We start from the raw sequence: 21,556 nt of genomic DNA, 5'->3' as shown, positions 1-21,556 counted from the left end.
GCATGCAGCGTAAATATTGCAAGCTTTGTTGCTGTTTCCTATCACCTTTCCTTTGCTACGCCGGGTACTTGGGGAACGATTTTCGAAATGGCGTGTACATTACTAGGAAGACAGTCACTGATTAGACTATTACAAGTTACGTGCGTGGTGTTGACTGTGTTTGTGCTCGTAGCTTCGTAACCACAGGTTTCCTGGTGTTTGAACCGTTGTCATAAATGTGGCGTTCTTTTCGTGGTGAGCTCTGAAATAGTATTTTCACTGTCGTGGACATCTCCTTTTGTTTTGTTTTATTCATGAAGGTGTGGTTATGAAATGGTCGCGTCTATAATTAACTGCAACAATTTCCTCCGATTTGTTGGGGTTTTTTTGTTGTTTTTTGCGGAGCGACAACTATAAATAGTAAATTTGGTGTTCATGCTCACATTGATCTCGAAAATGAACAGGGCAGAGCCAAGTGAAATTTTGAGAGGGAAGGATGTGCAGGAGAAGCGGACTCCACTCCCAGTCGAACCAGACAAAAAGAAAAAAAAACTTAGTTTTGTGTACAATGTTGCTCTTGCTTCTAACATGTTTGACCAAGGTGATCTTCAGTGACGAATCTTGCGATGCGCAGCTTAATGGGGCTGTCTTGGAGATCTTGCTTTCCTGTCAGTTGATAGAGGAGGAGTTGCCTGTTAATTGGTTTAAACTTTCGAAATGAGTGCTCTGTAAAACTAAAATACTTTTGATTACTGCGCCCCTCCCCCCGCTCCGTTAGTGTCAAATCGGTGTGCATACTGGTTTTAATTAATTTTTTCTAGTAGCAGATGCGGAGTATGTACATAGAGTTGGAATTCAATGAATCTTAGATTTTTCTTTCTTTTTTCATATATAATGATACTTAGCGGATTTAAAATGCGACAGAATGTCGAGTTGCTTGCAATATTAGAAATTATTAAAGTTTTCTTTAAACTCCAGAGCTATAATTGCATGATTCCAATTCTGGGGAAGAAAATTTTGAATTGTGACAGATGGTCCTCGGTTGTTGTTAGAATTTTACCCTTCCCTATTGCAATATATATAGTTTTATAGTTTTCAAAATTTTTGCTTCAACTCTTTTTTTTTTGTTCCCGATATTTTTCTAATTTTCGTTTCAATACTTTTTTTCTTTTTCCTGTCTTGATTTCAGATTCCTTTTTATCGTTTCTTTCGTTTTCCTTTTTTTTCTGTTCTCACTCAGTTGTGTTTTTTTTTTCTTTCACAAAGCGAAATTCTCGGGGTTTGTTTGTCTTCTGTATAGTTTCTTATTAATTTTTTTCTCCTTTATTCTTTCTTTTCATTTTTTCTGTCTACTTCTTTCCCACTTTTTTTTCTTTTTTTCGTTCTCTTTTTTCTTTTATGCGTTCTTTTTTTACATATTTTTTCACATTCATTTGACCTGTTTTAGGTTGACAGTACCTGAGCATAGACAACTATTTCATTATAATCATAATTTCTTTTTACTTGTAGATTGTGTTAGGAGTCAGAGGGAGCATTTGCTTTCGGTCTTTTATTATTGATAAATCCAGTATAGTTCTAATCCCTCCCCTCCCTCTTTTTGAACCGTGATTTCATCATGAGAAGAGTCCGTGTTTGTAATCTCCCATTTGCAATTTGCTCTGAATACCTTACTGTCCCGTAAACGTTTTAGCGATCGCATCTCCAGTTTGACCAGACAAATTTACAGACAGACGAGCGGACAGATGGACGGACGCACGCATGCGCGGACGGACGCTTCGCCCCACTCGTCATCATTCACTCCGTGGTATGCTTTGATTTTTTGTTTCGCTAGTTCATTTGCTTCACTATAGATGCGCTGCCCGCTCATATTAAGTAAGGTCCCTAGATGAAACAAGTTTCCAAGGTAGCGACACCCTCCCTTTTCCTCCTCGCTTGTTTGCCTGAAGCGCCCCCTAGAAGGTTTAAAACTTTCATCCAAAAGCGAATGTTTGGGTTCTGTTGCTACCGTGAATAGATGTAAATGAAACAAAATGGGACGAAATAAGACGTAGAATAAACAGTTACCTTTATGAACATAAACGGCACAACACAAGAGCCAGCGGGATGTGCGTTACTCAACCGGCAACGTTGTGCAGTTCTATACTTTACACCACTAGCCATGGCGTCTCGCGTAGTACATTTTAGTTCCACAGTCGCGGTATTTCGTCCAGTTCTAACTAGTCCACTTCTCCGATTGTGTTTTGTTCGTGCTGTGACACAGTAAACGTGCTTCTTGCTGGATCCTGTAAGTGGTCACAGGGCGTGACGTTGTGACGATTGATTACAACCGACTTGTGCACACGCAAGAAAAAAAAAAAAAAACTACGACCAGACTGGTACGAACACTCGTCCAGCAGCACTGCGATGACGTTTTTTTTAAATGTGCCCATTTGGACAATCGTGATGCCAAGTGATTCTGATGCGGTGCTGGGAACTTCCTGAAAAGTGAGAGTTCTACTGGTGAGGTGTCTCGAAGCAGCGCGTTTCGGCTCAAGCGGGAACTGGTCAAGAGTGAAATGTTTCTGAAGGTGCGTTGATTACAACCTACAGCTGCTCTGTATACGTGCATGCCCACATGTATTTGTACAAACTGGCATACACTAGACACGCATTAGACGCGCGCCTGGCGTTTCAATAAAAACCGACAAGTGAACTCGCTTCGCAGATCCGCGTCGACATACGTTGACGGAGTTGCACGAAAGCATTCGCGTGAAATGGTTCATAGTTGCACTTCATGGTGTGCTTCATCTCGGAAAGCACGAGGTAAGTTGAAGAGAGCGAAACCATTTTCTGTTGTTTACGGCAACGCAGCATTGCTGAAAAACGCAGATGTTGCATTGAACGAGCATGGCGAAACAATCTTGGTCGACTTAGCGCACATCGAAACGCTCCTCCTCTTCAGTTTATGTTCTGGCTACGATTTTGTCTTTGGTCACGGCGAGAATCCGGCTGGAGCCATATGCGCATGCGTACTCGTTTTGAACGTTTTGCATAATATTAGATAACACCACCAGCCATTTGCAAGATCAAGTGCAAGTAATGCACCAATTACAGACGCGGATGGCAGAGAAAAAGAGGAGTAATCGAGAGAGTGAGGAGGACGGCTCGAGAACAATGAGTGACGCTACCTTGTTTCATCTAGGGACCTTAGTATTAAGACGGGGGCATATATAGTGTGCGTGCAAATACTGTGTGTCGAACATCCAAAATTCGAGCTGAAATAATGTCACACGTACATAAAACATAAATTCTGTGCCTTAATGGTAGGTGCATCATTGCACCGCTTTTCGTTTCGACAGTCCAGGAAATCATAAATTTCCATTACTGTTTTCTAATGCACAGTGTTCCGTATCTCTAACTTGCCTAATAAAGTTAACCTGTCGTGCCTTCAAAAAAAAAAAAAAACGCACGAATATACCCTACCGCAAAGTATAATAACTTTGGCACATACTCGGCTTCGGGAATAATTATGCATCATCGTCAGCCACAGCATCAAAACAATTAACAAAATTTCTCGCCAGTATGTACCGGGTACCACGCTTGTCCTAAGAATGACGAAGAATGGCTTAGTGAATGCCTGCGTTATTTTACGTACTATTGCCGTTTCGTTTCATTATTCTTGCTTTTAAATTTCATAGCTTACCTAAAATACCACTTAACAGTTTCTTCGTTGCATTCTTAGCCGATTCCCCAAAGTGGGTACGTGCCATGTATCTAGGAAATCAAAGCAAAGCAAAAGCGTACTGCACAATAATTAATGGCGCAGTGGGTACCCTGCAAGTGTACGTGATGATTACCCAAAGAGTGTTTAAAAACGGCTCTGAAAGGCCGCTCTTCCAGCTTTCGATGTAACAGTGCTGCGCGTTCCGCGAAGGCCTGGCGGTTTTTTTCTTCAAGAACATCAAGTCTATTCGACTTCCTCTTCTGCCCGTTAGCATATATGTGATAATTGTCCACGAGAACATTGCCGTCAATGTAAAGCTCGCTTATACGTGTTCAGCGGATAGGTGCTATCTAACATCGCTCTCTGATGCGTTCTACTGTCGGCCAATACCGGTAGTCATGCATGACAGTCTGCGGTGATAATCACCATCATCATACTTTGCTACGGAGCAAATTCGACGTAGGAGTTATACCACCGCGTGCAGTCGCGTGTTGATTTCCTCGCACCAGAGTGCGCCAGAGTATCAAGGATCATCATCATCATCCTTGCACGTGCACGGGCGCACGTCCTTCGAGAAGAAGCGCACCTCCGGCCGACCGGGCTGCGAATGTCACGGAACTCCCCTACTGGCCGCGGTGGCCGCGTCGGCGGGCAACGACACCGATTCCGCGTCATGCCCCAGAACTACTGCGCCGTCGCGCGGTGTCCGTCCAGGGCAGTATCGGACGTCGCGTACCACAAGTTTCCCGTCGACAGCCCTCAGCGGCAGCAGTGGATCGACTTCGTTCGGTCGTCGGGACGGGGGCTCGCCTGGACTCCACGCATGTCGAGCCGCGTCTGCTCGCGCCACTTCGCGCCCTCCTGCTACAGACACGACCCGGTCAGGCTGGCCCAGCTCGGCTTCCCGGTGAAGGGGCTACTACTCGTGCCCGGAGCGCTGCCGACCGTCTACCTCGGTGTGGACCACCGTGACCGCCGTGGTGCGGACCCGCGCCCAGCTGGGGGAGCTGCCTCCACTGCGGAGCCGATCGTCGAGCGTCCACGACTCGAGGTTTGTGTTGTATAGCCGCGCAGCTTGCACGGTATAGGACGTTTGCGTGCTAGGAACAAAAGGGATACCGAAGCCTGCAAATGCATAATAGGCATGCAGTTTTAAGAAAAGTCTGTTTCGGCACAAGGCCGTTGGAATAAATACGATAGCTACATATCCTACAGTATGCGAAATAAGTAATACGAAATGTAGTGAAACATGGTCGAATCTGTGTTGAGCTGCAGCATTTCTCGCACGCGCAGCAGCACGTTCTTTCTGTGTCTAGGCATGTATGCGAGCCTGCCTTGCTTCAGCGGTACCAGCGTTCCGTTAGAACTGTCCCGCAGATGTTCGTACAACACGCGTTGGCATTACAAAGGTCGAACTACATGCCACGTTTTCGTCGGCGTTTGTCCAGCGCGTCGACGATAAAGGAGATGGTAGCGAGAAGTACGGTTCCAATGCACCTCACCAAAACGTCCACCTTAGATTGTCCATGACATGGCAGTGTGGGAGTCGCCGGAAGTAGCTGGACTGAGGCAGAAGCTTTTTGCTTGTTCATTGATATATATATATATATATATATATATATATATATATATATATATATATATATATATATATATATATATATATATATATATATATATATATATATATATATATATATATATATATATATATATATATATATATATATATATATGTGTGTGTGTGTGTGTGTGTGTGTGTGTGTGTGTGTGTGTGTGTGTGCGTGTGTGTGTGTGTGTGTGTGTGTGTGTGTGTGTGTGTGTGTGTGTGTGTGTGTGTGTGTGTGTGTGACGGTGACGAGAGAAATCAGCCAACATCTGTCCCAATTCTAGGGTCCACAGAGATGACATTCGTTTGGTGCGATACGCTAGTTTTTTCGCTTAACGCGGGTACCCAAGACGATTGCGTATACGACGCAAGCTTAGTGGTAGAATGCGCAAAGTATATAGCGCACGCAAAGCTTTGCGTACCTTACAGCCATTCAAATATTGTACATGAAGATTTTACAAATTGTAGATAAGGACACTCGCGCAACAGTGATAGACAGGATAAAGTAACAACGATGCACTTCCATCGGACTGCTGACGGAAATGCGTGGATATTCGTCGGCGAGAAGACGCAAGTTAAAGACAGCAAAAAAAACGTTGCTATGACAACTTGCCCTTCATGTAAAATTTAGAGTTTAATAATGATCCATGGGTGTACATGAGGAGACAGAGAAACGCAAGAATTAATAATATAATTGCATAATCTTAAAGAAAGCTTCTTTTGGCACGTCGAATAGAATCTTTCCTGCTAACTCTCCAAAATATTTTCAGAATCATGTGATCTGTGAACGGAATTGCTTGCTTCAGACTCCATCCTTAATGCGTACTGTCCTTCCTATAGGAATTGTTTGAGTCTGGGCTTGAAACGTTCTGGATCAGAAGGAACATTGAACAAGGTTGCTCATTATTAGCACTAAGGATAACCGAACCTGGAACCAACAACGAAGCACTTTCGTCCTTCATTCGCTCGTTGCGCAGGAGTCTTAATTCGTCATGTTTCATGGATGGCTGAATTGCTACATCACCACTTCATTTCGAAAACGTTCACGTTCACTGCCAGGTCAGCAAACGCGGCTACGCTATAGCAACTAAAGCTCCCGCATCACGCGGTTTTCGAAAATGAGAAACACGATGCTCGCAGGGACGCCAGCATTGCCGCTGGCCTTGTCGGTTGGTATAGTAACGCTTCGTGAAACTTTATTCAGGCGAAATCCTTTAATGTAAATATTCAGTTGAACATGCACTACAACTTTGCGGACGCATCGTGCCATATGAAGCGGCTGGCAGGCGGCGTCCGCAGAGCTACTTGCCCAACTGAAGCTGTCTTATCGTCTCATACTCGTTGTGACCGGTGTTCGTCTGGCCCCTTAACACGGGGCCAGACGTGGCATCTCCCCTTCACCCGAGAGGATGAATAAACCTTATGAGCTTCGGAACGCGGATGGCGTCTGCACGATGCTAAAACAAGAAAATACGAACGCATTCGAAACGAAGGCGCGGACAACCAAAAAGTCAGCTTAGACACCCAAAAAGTCAATGTAGCGGCAGTGAGAGCTCACAAGACAGCAGCAGCGCAGGCTCGCCGCCAAGAACCTGCGGTGAGAGCCCGCGAAGCTGAAGAGACACCAGCACCCCTTCCTACACTGCGGACACCAGCGAGCAAAAGCAACCATCGATCAAAAGGTGGCGGCAGTGGTGAGGGCTAGCGCAGCCTAATTATGGTGACTAGCCAGAGCAGCACGGAAGCGGCGGCAAGCGAAACTCGAAGAGGTACGGGCGCGGGATGCAGCGGCCAAGCTCCGAAAAGGATTGCTACCGGAAGTCGATGGCGGCGACGCGCTAAATTCAAACGCGATTTCCTCGACTACGCGTTCGGCCACAGCTGTAAGGTATTCGACCGCTAGTGGTTCGACAATAACCTCTCAATCTTCTCGAGCATCCGCAACGAGCAATCCTGTGCCAACAACAAATATTGTAAAGCAACGTGGTCACGTCTTTGTAGGAAGGCAGTGGAATTAGTTCGGATGATTCACGGGTTACATATCCGAGCTGGCTCCTCTTAGCGCCTTCCACTTCTTGTATATACGTGATTTATTAATATTACTAATATACTTAACATATTATTAATATTATTAATATTAACGTCTTCCAAGGACTAAAACTAATTCTACTCACCCCCCCCCCCCCCCCACGGTGCGATTGGTGCTCGACTGCTGAGCCGAAGGTCGTGGGATCGAATATAGGCCGCGGCGGTTGCATTTTAAATGGACACTATATGGTGTCCTTCATAGTCATACGGTGTTTTGGAACGTGAAACTCGGTCAATTATTAGTAATTCCATTTCTCTGCAAACCAGGCTGCTGGACCGACTGGTGCTTCATATAATTAGGTCTATCGGAAAGAAATAGAAGTGCGGTATTCTCTTGACCTATTTCCATCAAACATCAACTCTTTTTTATTTTTATTTTCAATGCAGTCCTGCTCAGGCATGGGATGTGGGCCCGCTGTCCTGGTGGCTAACCACGTGGTAAGAATGGTCAAGAGGACGACGACGACAGGTACTATGCAGCACAGTTCTGCCGTGTCCGACTTAACTGTTCTGGCGAGTGAAAACTGGCGGATAATACGGAGTAACTGCCGTGTTTACTCGATTATTTTGTAAGTCGACTCAAATGTAGGTTGACATCCTTAAAATCGCGCGGCGAAAACAAGTCAGTTTCGCCGCAAGGGTGAAGCAATGAATGCGACAGCAACAACTCAGAATAACACGCTGAGAACGGCAAGCAGATCGAAACGTGAAGCGCGTTGCCCACGCGCAAATGACGCACGAAAACAAGACTCACGAGAGCGAACTAACAAAGTTTACCGCTCGACACGTAACGCGCTGTTTAAAGAAAAGGGACCCTCTAAATGTAATCACATGTACAGATGAGTGCATGCAAACTGGCAATTGTCCCAGTTGTCATACCTCGCTGTGTATGAAAAACGGGCTCTTTTCGCAAACGGGTCTGTGTAGAGACCGAGGTGACCTTTGTGAGCCCGGCAACTAACTAATCGTTCCAGTGAAAGGCTACAGTGAACTAGAATACTTCTAGTTCACTGTAGAAAGGCAAAGCCACACGATTCTCCCACCACCAAAGGATAAGAGCGCGCACAAGCATTTCCCCCCCCCCCTTCATTCGCGGGGCAAAGTACACGCGAGAGATAAGCGCGCGTCGGCGCATTGCCCGACGGGCACGCTTATAGGCTGAACCAGATACGCGCGAAAATTCACGCCACAGCGACGAGCGATGCGACGTAGATCGTCTTCGCGCGATCAGTCGCTAGCGCAGGCAAACCTCATTCACGTGACGGCTTCGGTAAAGTGAGCTATTCTAGCTCACTTTAGCATCGGTAGGGTGGCTACCACGGAGGAAGGAAAAAGGTTTTCCTTCCTCCGTGGTGGCTACCATCTAGCCACCCTAGCTTCGGCGAGCGAACTCCACTGTTGCTGGCATGAGGCCGTCTACTCGCACCAAGAAAACCGTGTAGTGAGTGGTATGCAACTTAGAAATAAGATATATTGTTGTGTAATAGAACGAAAAGTGTTATAAATGACTTGCAGCACTTTTTTTATATGCACATGCGCAAACATTGCGTTATTTCTTGTTGCGCACATGTGACTCGGGCAGGGTCACGTGCACCTATGTAGTCTTTGTCTTTTCCGGTTTTTCTCTATTGGCTGCTTGAGCCCAGCACTTCCGGGCGATGAGCGACGGTTTCCAAGTCTGGAGAACCGAGCGATCGCGCGAAATCGAGCACGCGACACGTCGCGCGAACGCCCTGTTTCGTCGCTCATAGCATCGCTCGTCACTGTCGCGTGCATTTTCGCGCTTATGAGGTTTGCTCTTGATATCTCTCACGCGTACTTTGACACCCGTGTGCGGGCGTTTTTCTTTTCTTTTTCGGTGGCGATGACAAAAACAAAAAAAAAACCAGCTGAGACTGTTCGTATAGTTACTATTTCGATAATAAAAAAATCGCGGGCGCATTGCATAAAAAGTTATTTACGGTATCTTCAAAAAAACAACAAATTCTGGTGTGTCAAGGTGGCTTCTTAGCAGTACTCAACAGTTGTGCAGAAAAGCTAGCTTTGCGGAAAATACGTGGGGATCAGTTTCAAAAAGTTTTTGAAATGATCATTTGACGATTTCAAAAAAAAAAAAACACACAGGTGTATATAATAAGTCTCTGCGTAACTAGAATCGCGTCTTTATGCGGCACTAATGTGTCACACATGCAGCCGCTAAAGGTAATGCAGTCGCCCCCCCCCCCCCCCTGAAGTTTTCAGCCGTTGCCCCGCCGCGGTGGTCTAGTGGCTAAGGTACTCGGCTGCTGACCCGCAGGTCGCGGGTTCGAATCCCGGCTGCGGCGGCTGCGTTTCCGATGGAGGTGGAAATGTTGTAGGCCCGTGTGCTCAGATTTGGGTGCAGGTTAAAGAACCCCAGGTGGTCTAAATTTCCGGAGCCCTCCACTACGGCGTCTCTCATAATCATATAGTGGTATTGGGACGTTAAACCCCACATATCAATCAATCAAGTTTTCAACCACTCCCCTGGCTACCTCCATTGTTTCTGGTGATAGATACAAAGCTAGCCCTTTAGTCGGGTCCGACTGTAGAAGTCTGCGGCACTTTCTCCTCAAAGGAAGGTGAACGAGAACCCGCGCCAGTGGGCAGGCACTTTAAACTGACATTATATTCCAGGTTTTATATTGGTGTCGCGAGCTGGCCCTGCCGTCGGAGAACATTACCGAGTGCTTAAGCCGAACGATTTCATTAGTCGTGGAGATGACCGGCAGTCATCTGGATCATCTGCGGACTTTTAATTCTAAGTTATAGCCATCTACAGATCTCTCAAGCGTGTCCTAGCTCTGAACGACCATAACTTCTCTCGTATCGAGTATGCCCTCCACAGATCGGTAAACCCACTCATGAACTGACTCTCTCGGACTTGCTCAGACGCTCATAGAGCTGTGAGTCCGGGTGAATAATATTTTGGGTGAGTTTGAGTCCGAGTGAGTCCAAAGTGCAGGATATATTTCCTGAGTGAGTTCCACTTTTTTTTTTTTGCTGACCTATGATGTCATGCCCTCTTCTTATCCCTAAATACACTAAAAAATTCCTGCCACTGCTCACATGGCATGTACACATAAAGAGTTTGTAAACGCTCCAAGGTCTTCAGTCCTTCGCTTCCATCCCCATTCCCTGCGCAGTTTGTATTGAAAAATTGCGAACACATGCGCTGGCGTCTTGCACAAGTTTCATGTGGGGAACGGCCACGAAAGCTGGTGCCGCTAATTGTGGTCTCTGGCTTGATTTCGTGCAGACAAACGGAAGGCTGATGCAATGACTCAGTGCGCAGTTCCCATGATGTCCAGGGCCACTGCGGCTTACATAGACAAAAACACGAAAACGACCACAGTATGCTTGCAAACGGGATGCATCACGGCGGAAGTTGGTGCGTATGCTTCTGCGTGTGCTATACTTCTGTGTGTGTATCATATTTTCTTGCGTGAAACCCCCCCCCCCTAACTTTAACTCAACAAAAAGAAAAACGAGTCCAAAGAGCAGCTGCCAATATCAGCAATATACTTGGCGACAACTTCGAGCACTTTGTTAACTAAAAAGCTGAAGCACGTGCCAACTACCACTGATTTGTCATCTAGACTTGCTTAAGTAAAAAAAATGCTTTATTTGTTATAAGACTGACAGTTGCGGGTAGTCGTAGGTAAAATACCAGTTACTGTTCACTTTCGCAAGAATGCTTTCCTTTTCTGAGACAGCACCACCTTTTTTAGCACGCCATTTTCGATAGTAAACATGGTGTTCATGACGCAGTGAGTCTGTGTGTGGCCGCAAATGCGCTGCTTAGTTCTGCAAGAAAAATGTTATGTGACACTAAAATGCACGCTGAACCTCTAGATCCTTCTCCCATTGACACGTTTTGTGTGTTTCTTTCTAGACGCTATAACAACGCGATCCAGCCAAACTCAAATCAGGCGCAAGCTGCCGTACTACTTGTGGAGCAACAAGAGTGTGCGGAAGCTCCGCCTCCATAGCTTTAGCTCTGTTGTCAGTGTTCATCGCCGAGTAGAACGCGATCTCTATGCCGCGAGACAAAGGGGTACAACCACTGGTGGGAGGTATATATATATATACCTTCGCGGTACGCACAGCTCAGTGACACCAAAAGTCGGAGGAGCAGCCTCCTGGAGCCCAATGTAAACTCTCTTGGGGCAACTAAAACAAGCACACTTCCAAGGTAACCTCTGTACGCGATAAATCATACTTTTTTGTGAGGTGCAAGCTAACACAAGTACACTTGCAAGGTTCCAATGTAAGCCATAGATCATAATTTTGTGAGGTGGGAAACAGTACAAGTACATTGGCCCTGTATACACCTACTACACTGTAAATCATAATTTTTGCGAGGGGAGTAGGAAGCACCCTCTATGTCATGATTCAGGCTTCTGCCAATCAGCAAGGCAGCCAGCACATCTGTAACGCATTATGCACATTTTGTTGATGGGTGATGATGGTGAAGAATCGTGGCTGAGCACTGCGCAGTGGGTGCGAAGCATCAAACCACACACTCGTTGCACAATTAGCATTGTGTGATGACTGGTTGTTATTTTATTCTGCCATGCTGTATTAAGCATGTCAACAAGATTCCTTGCCTAGCATGACGTCTGTATAGGGTCTCTCCTTTGAAGAAGTGTCAACCACCAGCATGGATCTCTGGTTCAGTACTCGATCGACTGCTGCCCGTAGTTCCTTGAGTTCTCATCCCATCTTATCCTGGATATACTTTTTAGATGCGATACAGCTTTTTGACTGACACGTGTAACGCCGTACGTACTAGCATTGGTAAGAATGCGCCGCGACGCGTTTTCTTCGCCACAGGTGTTGGAGCGGTGCCAAGTAGGTCAGACCCCAGCTGCGCGTTGATATCAGGCTTTGATGTAAGGACACAAATTTATATACCCTCTTATAAAAGCTAAAATGAATGCTGAAGCAATGGAGGAGTCATGGGACGCTCATATCGTAAATGGCTCAGAATACTTTATTGTCTGGCCTTCATGGTAAGCGGACTTTTCTCGCGTTGTTCACCGAAACGTGGCCGCCAAGGAAATAAAGTCCACAGCCCAAACATGCGGATGCCAGTGTAGAAACTGTGTTGAGGTTCCGTTGCACCCTAAAGATGTTTTTGTTCTCCACGTCTTCTAGGGCCGGAAAAGGCTGATGCATCAACGCAGTGCGCGGTGCGAATGACGATGAAGGCCACCCAAGCATTATCCCATCCACGGGGCTTGAGGACGGTGGCCGTGCAGACCATGATCAGCATGGCAAACGAACGATTGAGTGGGTGTGCATCAACACCTTATGGTGTAATGTATTTTCGTTGACTGTAAATATTCATCCATGTTGAAATAAAGGACTAAGAGCTCTACCATTGACTCTGTCTTGCTAGGAGTAAAATATTTGTGTACTGTCTAGAAACTCGCCAGACAGAGAATAGACTTTTTTAAACTCTTGACAGCCAAATTTTTGTTTGCGACTTCTGTGCCTTAGAGGATGGTGGAGTCATTGAGGATGGAGAAGTCATAATTATTAGCCTTGTGCCTGACAATACTTAAATTGAATCGTAAAAACTCTAATTTATCGGATAATTAAAGAAGAACTAAAGTATTGCATCTTGTTTTTTCTGTTGGAATAGGTATTAAACGACCCACTCATGATGGCTGGAAAGCTCATTTGCTCAAGCGTGCTATAGTTGATTGTTTGGAGGTGGTTTTACAGCACTAGGTTGCAGCTTTAGTTTCAGAGAGCACCGAGTGAGGCAGGACCCAGATTGGTTTTCGTGTAAACGTAGCTGACTACGTGAGCACGCAAAACAACGTGTGCACATAAGCACTGCCTTGACACACTTTTTCAATGAAGGATTTTTGATTTGCCGCTATAATACCCTCTCAGAAGTGGTAAAAATGTGTGACCCCCCCCCCCCCCCGTCCTAAAAATGCACGGCCGAGAAATAGCCATCCGCCTTTGCACTCCCACGCAAGCCTGACCCCTCTTTCTCTGGAAAAAGTCTGCTCGAAGAGCGCTCGCAAGGGTCACGGTAGCCTACAAAAACATGCAACGCAAGGAACACTTGGTGTTTTTTTTTTTCTTTGCACAAAAGCCATAGGTGTGTACAGTTGTTCTTCCCGAACTTAAAAAAGAAATTTTTTTGAACATGTGCTTGGCTATAATCAATGATATTTCTTGAATGAGATGCGTGTCCACACAAATCTGCCCCACAAGCAATCTCGCCTTCAGAATTTTTTCAGTACTCCTTTTAACGAATGATTGCGTCGTTCGCTTTGACCAGTTAAGGCATCACTTTGAAATACCTTTTCTAGAACCGTGACAATTTAGCATGCTGCTGGGGTGAAGCGCCATAAAAACTTGGGGGACCCTTAAAAGGTGAACGTGATGCAGATATTCTGTCTCTAGTGCGTACTCGAAGCACTCGGTGTATGAGATATTTTTGAACTTGCTGTGGGCCCGCAGTAACGTGTGGGCCTTTTGTAGTGGGTGGCTGGCTTTAAACCATGAATCATTATAATCACATGTCCTGATGCCTGATGCAAAATCCCTTGTACCACGCATTATTACTACAGTATTTCATGTATTACGAAGAATGTATACAGAACACATGTGTATGCAAAGCATGTAAGTTACTTTCAATGCATTTGTAAGCGGAGGTAGTTACTTTCACAGCATTCACATGCAGACGTGTGGCTGTGTGATGGAGCTCTTGCTTGCCATGCAAACCACCCTGGTTCTATCATCACTCTGACCAAGAATTTTTTTAACATTTTCTTTATTTGAATCTTGCTAAATTTTCTGATCACGCACTAGATGATGATTTTTCGCTCACTACCAACAACGCTGACGCCACAATTTTTGTGAAACGCGCTCTTTAACGCTACCACACTGAATTGATGTGCACTGAAGCTTTGGTGACATCATGAGTGTGCACTTCATGAATGGGGGGGGGGGGCTGGAATGTGAGAACCAATAAAACGATTGGGGTGCTGCAATATCAATTAGCGTGTTTTGCAACAGAAGCATTCTCCAGCTGAAATTATATCTGCAATGAAATGGCACGCGACTCAACCATTTCACTATAATTCGAGTTAATCGTAATAAAGAAAATTAGGGTACCATAAAAGGAACATTGTGAAATAATGCTAAAGATGTGCACAAATCTTGTACGCACAAAGATATGTTGAACATTAGCGTATGTTTTATATCACCTGTTGTTTACAATTGAACGCGACAGCGATATCCTCTTCCTAGTGTGTGCTTCAAACACTCAGTGCATGAAACATTTTCGAATTTGCTATGCACCCACTACGTGGCCTTAAGTGGATAGGGGCAGTAGCGTGTGTGCCTTTTGTAGTGGGTTAGCGGCTTTCAACCATAGAGCCATTATGATAATCGCATATCCTGGCGCCCGTTGGCAATGGACACTTGTACCACGCATAATTACTGTGATATTTAATGTTGCATTGTGAAGCATGCATAAATGACGCATGTGTTTGTGAAGCATTAAAGCTACTTTCACTGCATTTCCAAGCACAGGAAGTTCTCACTGTTTACAAAAGCAGAGGCGTGGCCGTGTGGTAGAACATCCGCTTGCCACGCAAACGACCCTGTTTCGATCCCTACTTTGACCCAAACAACCCTGTTTCAGTCACATATCTGCTCCAGGATTTTTGTCATTCATTTAACTTATTTGCATTGTTCTTGATTTTTAGGTCACACATAAGATATGATGATTTATGCTCACAATCAATGACGCCGACACCGACGTCGACGCCAGAATTCCTGCGAAACGAGCTATCGCGTTAAATATTCGATCAACAGCTCCTACATACCATTGCAATCTCTGTTATGCGAAGAAGCATGCGCAAGGCACGTGACTGTTCGGTAATTTCTTTATTGAGCGGAATGTTGTGAAATAATGCTAAAGATATGCACAAATGTTATAAGCATAAACATATGTTGAACATTAACATATGTTTTATATAACCAGTTGTTTACAATTGCATAACTATCCAACAGCAACATAGGTTGTACCAACGTCGAAAGTGGTAAGCCGATATGTAGCGCTCGTTCAATTGTAAGGATGGTATAGCCCTGGCTAGCGCTACCAACTTAAGTGGATGGGGCTAAGTACTATACGACAGATGTTGACCCAACATTACTGCCCTGTCGGAACGCCTCTGAGTGGACTGATTTTGTGTGTGCGTGTGTGTCGGTGTTTTTCTCTTATTTATTTTTTAACTCTCCCTTTCTCTTTCAACCCCCTTTTCCCCAACCCCAGCGTAGGGTAGCATACCGGATACTAGCATCTGGTTAACCTCCCTGCCTTCCTTTTTTCTCGTTTCTCTCTCTTGACCCAACATGACGCCTGTACCGTGGGAGCACATATGTTATGATTATATAATTAGATGGGCAGCACTGCAACTCCACTGGACTTTTCACCAAGATTACGGGTGCGTAGAGTTTTTTTTTTTTTTTAAGCAGTTTCGAAACCTTGCGTGGATTTGAATGCTTGGTTTCGATTCCTACTGGGGCCATGTTATTTATTCTTTGCATTAGTCAGATCAATGCTGCCAATGATTCATTTTCTTAATGCTCTGGCATTTACATTACCAATGTCTGTTCGCGCCGTTCGTGGGCATGCAAGCCCTCGGCCGCCTGTGGAACATACGGAGGTCGTTGTGTACGGGTGTACGCCGCACGTGTCTGGAGGAAAGGGTTTGACGATTTACGCGATGGGATTTTGACATTATCCATGTCATAACCAACCAGATGTATTTGCCAGAGCTCCCTACAGACCCCTGCGCGCTAATTTCAGTGTACCTCAAGTCATAGAGGTACATTGATTCAGCAGTTTGCCAAGAAATGAGTCGCATTTAATAAATAAATAAATAAAAGACAACTTAGACGATCTTTCAGTGTTCACTGATTTTAATAAAATTGTCAACATATGTTCCCCTCTGTACGTTATATATGGGCCAAATTATATGACTAAATCACTTATGACAGATGGTACTGGGGCACTGCTTCATCCAATAATTGGGCTGCCACCTTTATTTCCATTATATGCTATTGTGAAAATGAATTTGGAAGATTGTAGTGTGGCATCACACCTTTAAATGTTGACCACCCTGCATTTGTGACATTATATTGTTACCTATCCCGTCCTGCCTTGCTGTGTCCTACCTCCTGTCAAGCAGACTAAGCAGGCATTATTACTGTAATATTTCATATTGCGTTGCCAAGCATGTATACAGGACGCATGTGTTTGCGAAGCATGGAAGCTACTTTCACTGCGTTTCCAAGCAGAGGAAGCATCAGGAGGCTGACAACAGCTGACACAGAAAATAATTTGGTTTTTAAACTGTGTTGTTTGTGGTAAAGAAAAACGGGCAAGCTGCTGTTCCAAGAACTGAGCAGTACAGACCTGAAGTATATTTTGTCACTCATTTCCCTCCAACAGCGCACTTCGGGGGAAGTGGCTTGGTGCTACTTGGCACGACAACCCATCCCCCAGTAAAAATGCTGGCGTGGGTTATCCTGCGAGGCCCATGGCAGTTTCTGCACGAAGCAGCTAGTTCTTTCAGTTCATATGCCTCTACTTTTTGTTATGTTTAATTATTGAAGAGTTGAGGAAACTTGAACAACTCAAGCAGTTACAGGAATGTAAAACTTCAATGTATGAAAAAATATACCGAATTTTCTCATTAGGTGGGTCAACTTGGCTAAAGTGGGCTTCCCGATTTATGGTGCAAATTATTTGATAAAGCTGTGGCAGAAAACTTGCACCACCATTTCTAAACACCATTTCAGGCCCTATTTAACAGTAGAGCAGTTACGACAGTCTGCAGTGTGTCCCAGATAGGAAATGATCTTTACGAATTGGCACACGCCCAATTCCATGCCCAAGCACTTGGTTCAGATGATTAACAAGAAAAGCTGCATTGTGCGGTCCCTAATAGGTGTTCACTACCTGAGTGTTTCCTGATGTTTAGTAGACCACTGCATCAAGCAGTGGGGTTTGCGCTATTTTTATGGCACATAAACGCTATAGAAGTTTTACAGCGCAGCTATTATGGTCACGGCTTGCCTAAATGCAGAGATAGAGAAAGAGATTCGAGGACACTAGGAAAAGAAGATATGAGGTGGCAAGCTTAGCCTTGCATGGTATAGCAAGGAGTGGGAAAAAGTACAGTGAGAGGGTAAAATCCTAAGTTGGGCCAAGCCCGGGGCCCACCAGCTCTGCTGCGATCCAGTCTTGCGTAACTAGGTGCGGCTATAGTACAGTGTAGCAAGGTGTGGGAAAAAGATGGGTGAGAGTGTAAAAGCGTACCCAAGTCGAGCCAAGCTAGATGCCAACTACCTCAGCTGCGGCCCAGCCATACGCGACTTAGTGCAGCCATTGTATAGCAAGGTGTGGGAAAGAGAGATGAGAGCGTAGAAAGCGTAGCCAAGTTGGGCCAAGCTAGGTGCTCACCAGCTCTGCTGTGACCCAGCCTTGCATCACTTGGCGCAGATATATATCGTACAGTCTAGCAAGGTGAGGAAAAGAGAGAGGTGAGAGTGTAAAAGCGTACCCGAGTCGAGCCAAGCTAGGTGCCGACTGCCTCTGCTGCGACCCAGCCATACGCGACTTAGTGAGTCATAGTATAGTATAGCAAGGTGTGGGAAAGAGACAGGCGAGAGGGTAAAAAGCGTAGCAAAGTTGGGCCAAGCTAGGTGCTCACCAGCTCTGCTGTGACCCAGCCTTACATGACTTGGTGCAGCCATAATATAGCACATCGTACAGTCTAGCAAGGTGAGGAAAAGAGAGAGGTGAGAGTGTAAAAGCGTACACAAGTCGAGCCCAGCTAGGTGCCGACTGCCTCTGCTGCGACCCAGCCATACGCGACTTAGTGAGCTATAGTATAGTATAGCAAGGTGTGGGAAAGAGACAGGCGAGAAGGTAAAAAGCGTAGCAAAGTTGGGCCAAGCTAGGTGCTCACCAGCTCTGCTGTGACCCAGCCTTGCATGATGGTGCAGCCAGAATATAGTACAGTCTAGAAAAGTGTGGAAAAGAGGTGAGAGCAGGGCCAGATTAACAGTGCAAAGGGCCTGCTTCAATAAATAAATAAATAAATAAATAAATAAATAAATAAATAAATAAATAAATAAATAAATAAATAAATAAGGCTGGGGGCTTCTCGCCCCGCCCCCTTTCTTTCCCACTTTGCCATCTGGTCTTGCTTGAGACTTGATGCTTTTTGGCTGCAGAGAACATAAGCCAGTATTATTCTAGGCCTTTCCAGAGTGTTTAATATCCCCTGGACATTTTGTTTCTCGCGGAACACATGGAGTGATTATCATCATAATAATTGACTATATTAGGAGACGAAAACACTTGGACAGCATTACGAGTAGTCTGGTTCGTTGGATCATACTGAAAGAAGACTAAACTGTGTGAGAAGTTGAGGCAAAAAAAAAGGAATGCATGTAACACTTTGAAGTGCAGACCAAGCACCGCGTATGTTTATTCCATTTGTCATAACGAATGGAAAAGGCACACAATGGCCAACGTGGTTGCTTAGGCGAATCGGTACGACATGATTCAAGTAAAAAACTGTGCCAATAACGAGGGACATGAAAAGAAGGAGACAGACAGTGGCACTGACTTACAACAAGATTTATTTGCTGGAACCGCGTAATATATACTCGAGCAGTATCTGACAAATAAGAGAAATGACAAATTGAAGAAAACAAAATTAACTTAACAAGCGAGTCATCATCGTGATAATGCGCCATGAACATCACGTGTGCCAACGTTCTGAAAAAAATCTATTTCTTTTTGTGATAGAGTCTCCTTCTTTTCTTGTCCCTCGTTATTGGCGCTGTTTTTTATGTGAAACACGTAATGGAAATTGCATAAAAGAAGTTCAACAGTGATGGTCGGTTGAAGACTGCCACCACAAGCTCAAGCAATTGCTGCGAGGGTCTGCTGGCAGCCAGATAGTGGATACATGTTGTTGATATTTCCTGTACACAATCTTTACCGAGTGCTGGTCTCTTAAGTTTACCTATATAACCACCAGGCAGGAATTAAGACAGAACGACAATGCCAGACGCAAAGATCAAACCATTACTCCTTCAGAGTCCTTGCATAATCAGGAAGTTTCGTACCAAATATTTTATGGTGCGTTGTTTACACTATAATGAAAGCATACTATAGCATACCTATATGCATCAGCTTTATGTCTGTACTTTTCATTCCACACATTAAATGATACTTCATTTATTACACCTTAAGGGCCTGAAGGCATGACATAAGGGTGAGGGCATACACAGGTTTCTAAACAGTATAATACAATAATTGGTAACAAATAAAATTCAAACGGGAACCACTCTCCATGCGCTTTCACGTTGCGTGTTTGACCGTAGCTGCTAAAACTCTTGTCAGGCTACTCTATGTATCCGTCCGCTGGATCGGCACCTTCCATCCACACGATGCATGGTCTTGGGCGAGTGCACCAAGTCTGGAGAACTGCGAGCTGACTTCAAGATTATGCATGTTATGCAACGAACAAACTCTTAATTGAAAGATTGCATATTGAACATTAAAATATATATCTGTGTCTATCAGGGGAATCCAGCTGGAGTGTTAAACTTTTTTGAACAAAACAATGAAGTCGGCCAATTTATCTGGCCCTGAAACCAGAGGACCAGGTTCATTTAAACCCTGGATAATCTGCTCCTGGGTGAGAGGGTAAAAGCGTAGCTAAATCGGGCCCAGCTAGGTGCCCACTAGCTCTGCTGTGACTCAGTTTTGCACAACTCGGTGCAAGCCGTTTTATTTTTTTGAGAGCCCCCCAAATTAGACATGGAATGTATAATCTCTAGCAGCACAGTGCAAGAAGCACATTTGCTTGAGATTTAAAGCTACATTTGGTTGAACCAAGTGGTGCTGGTTTGCTGCTGTGCTGAAAAAGCTATAAGCCCCATCTCAGGAAACACAGCACAGATTGAACACAACGCACAAATTGAAAGTAAACTTTTTTATTCTCATTATTCATAACATTCATTCAGATGCTTTACATGTGTTGACAAAGTACAAACAATGCTGCATGCAGCATCACGATGTGTGTGGTACATAGCAATGTAACTGCAACTTTCTGTACAGCAGGAAGTCCCTTCACAATCGGCAACATCTTTCCTCCGGCTGTCCACTGTGAATGCATGCTCACGTACAATCCAATTCTTATCACAACACAATGAAGGTGACAGGTGTCAGCCAAGGTTTCGAACATTTCGCCCACATTAACAAACATTTTGCCCTCAGAGCTGCCGACCCTGCAATACCCCGTCTCAGCCACGATATATACGAGAAAGATTTTGCAAGCTGCTGTGTGCATGGGTACAAAGTCGCCTCACACGAATGCAAAATAATGGTGCAAGTGAATTACAGGCATGCAGAGATACACAAACGTGTCATAAACAAGACAATGAAGGAAAGAAGTGTACATGCATGTGCAGACCCTTTATAAAGCCCGCAAGATTCTTGTGTCGAACGTCAGCAAATTTTTTTCTTGGAATTGCCATTTCATATCTGTTTGCAGAAGCCTTATCCGCCCTACAGTCTACAGAGTTGGTAGTGTTTATGGGAGCTGTGCTGTGTGGCGCTTTAGTCGACATAAAAATGATGGGTAGTGTGCACAAATTTGTCTAAACTTCGTATTGTCGGCTCCATTTGGCTACATGCGGCTTACATCAGCTTTATCGCATGACGAAGTTGAGCACATGTTTAGCAGTTACACTTCACTGACCTGACCTTTTCAGGCTCACAAATTCGAATCAGCTCCACAAAGTTAACAATGATGTATCCTTTTATCCAAAACAAACACCAAAACACAACATTAACAAAGCCGCAAGCACAAAGATGAGGCAAATCTGTGTACATTCCATCATTCCCCTGGTGGCTGACCGACTACAGCGCCAGAGTTCCCTTCAGATAACTGTAGGAAACTCGACGCTACAATGTAATGAGGTGCTGCCTGCAGAAAGCTCTGCGAAGCACCCAAGCACCAGGATTAGGTTTTGAAACTTCTGCTCTATACAAAGCAGACGTCGACCGTCACATTCTTCTCCCTCTCACCTCATCT

General features: G+C 44.8%; 1 protein-coding gene across 2 annotated transcripts; it reads left to right on the top strand.

The window, feature by feature from the left end:
* The first annotated feature begins 247 nt into the window (after positions 1–247).
* On the top strand, positions 248–12,780 carry LOC119180410 (THAP domain-containing protein 10). Of its 2 annotated transcripts, XM_075869336.1 has the most exons (4): positions 248–4,733; positions 7,767–7,848; positions 10,657–10,788; positions 12,558–12,780. In XM_075869336.1, exons 1-4 carry the CDS (start codon positions 4,290–4,292, stop codon positions 12,734–12,736), a joined length of 837 nt encoding a protein of 278 aa, XP_075725451.1. In that variant the 5' UTR covers positions 248–4,289; the 3' UTR covers positions 12,737–12,780. The 2 variants fall into 2 exon arrangements, with proteins under 2 accessions (XP_075725451.1, XP_075725452.1); XM_075869337.1 differs by lacking the exon at positions 10,657–10,788.
* Positions 12,781–21,556: the final 8,776 nt, after the last annotated feature.

The sequence above is a fragment of the Rhipicephalus microplus genome, chromosome 7, assembly GCF_043290135.1.
Source record: "Rhipicephalus microplus isolate Deutch F79 chromosome 7, USDA_Rmic, whole genome shotgun sequence".
In the NCBI taxonomy this organism is placed as follows: Eukaryota; Metazoa; Arthropoda; class Arachnida; order Ixodida; family Ixodidae; genus Rhipicephalus; species Rhipicephalus microplus.
This window is presented reverse-complemented; position numbering and strand designations above follow the sequence as displayed.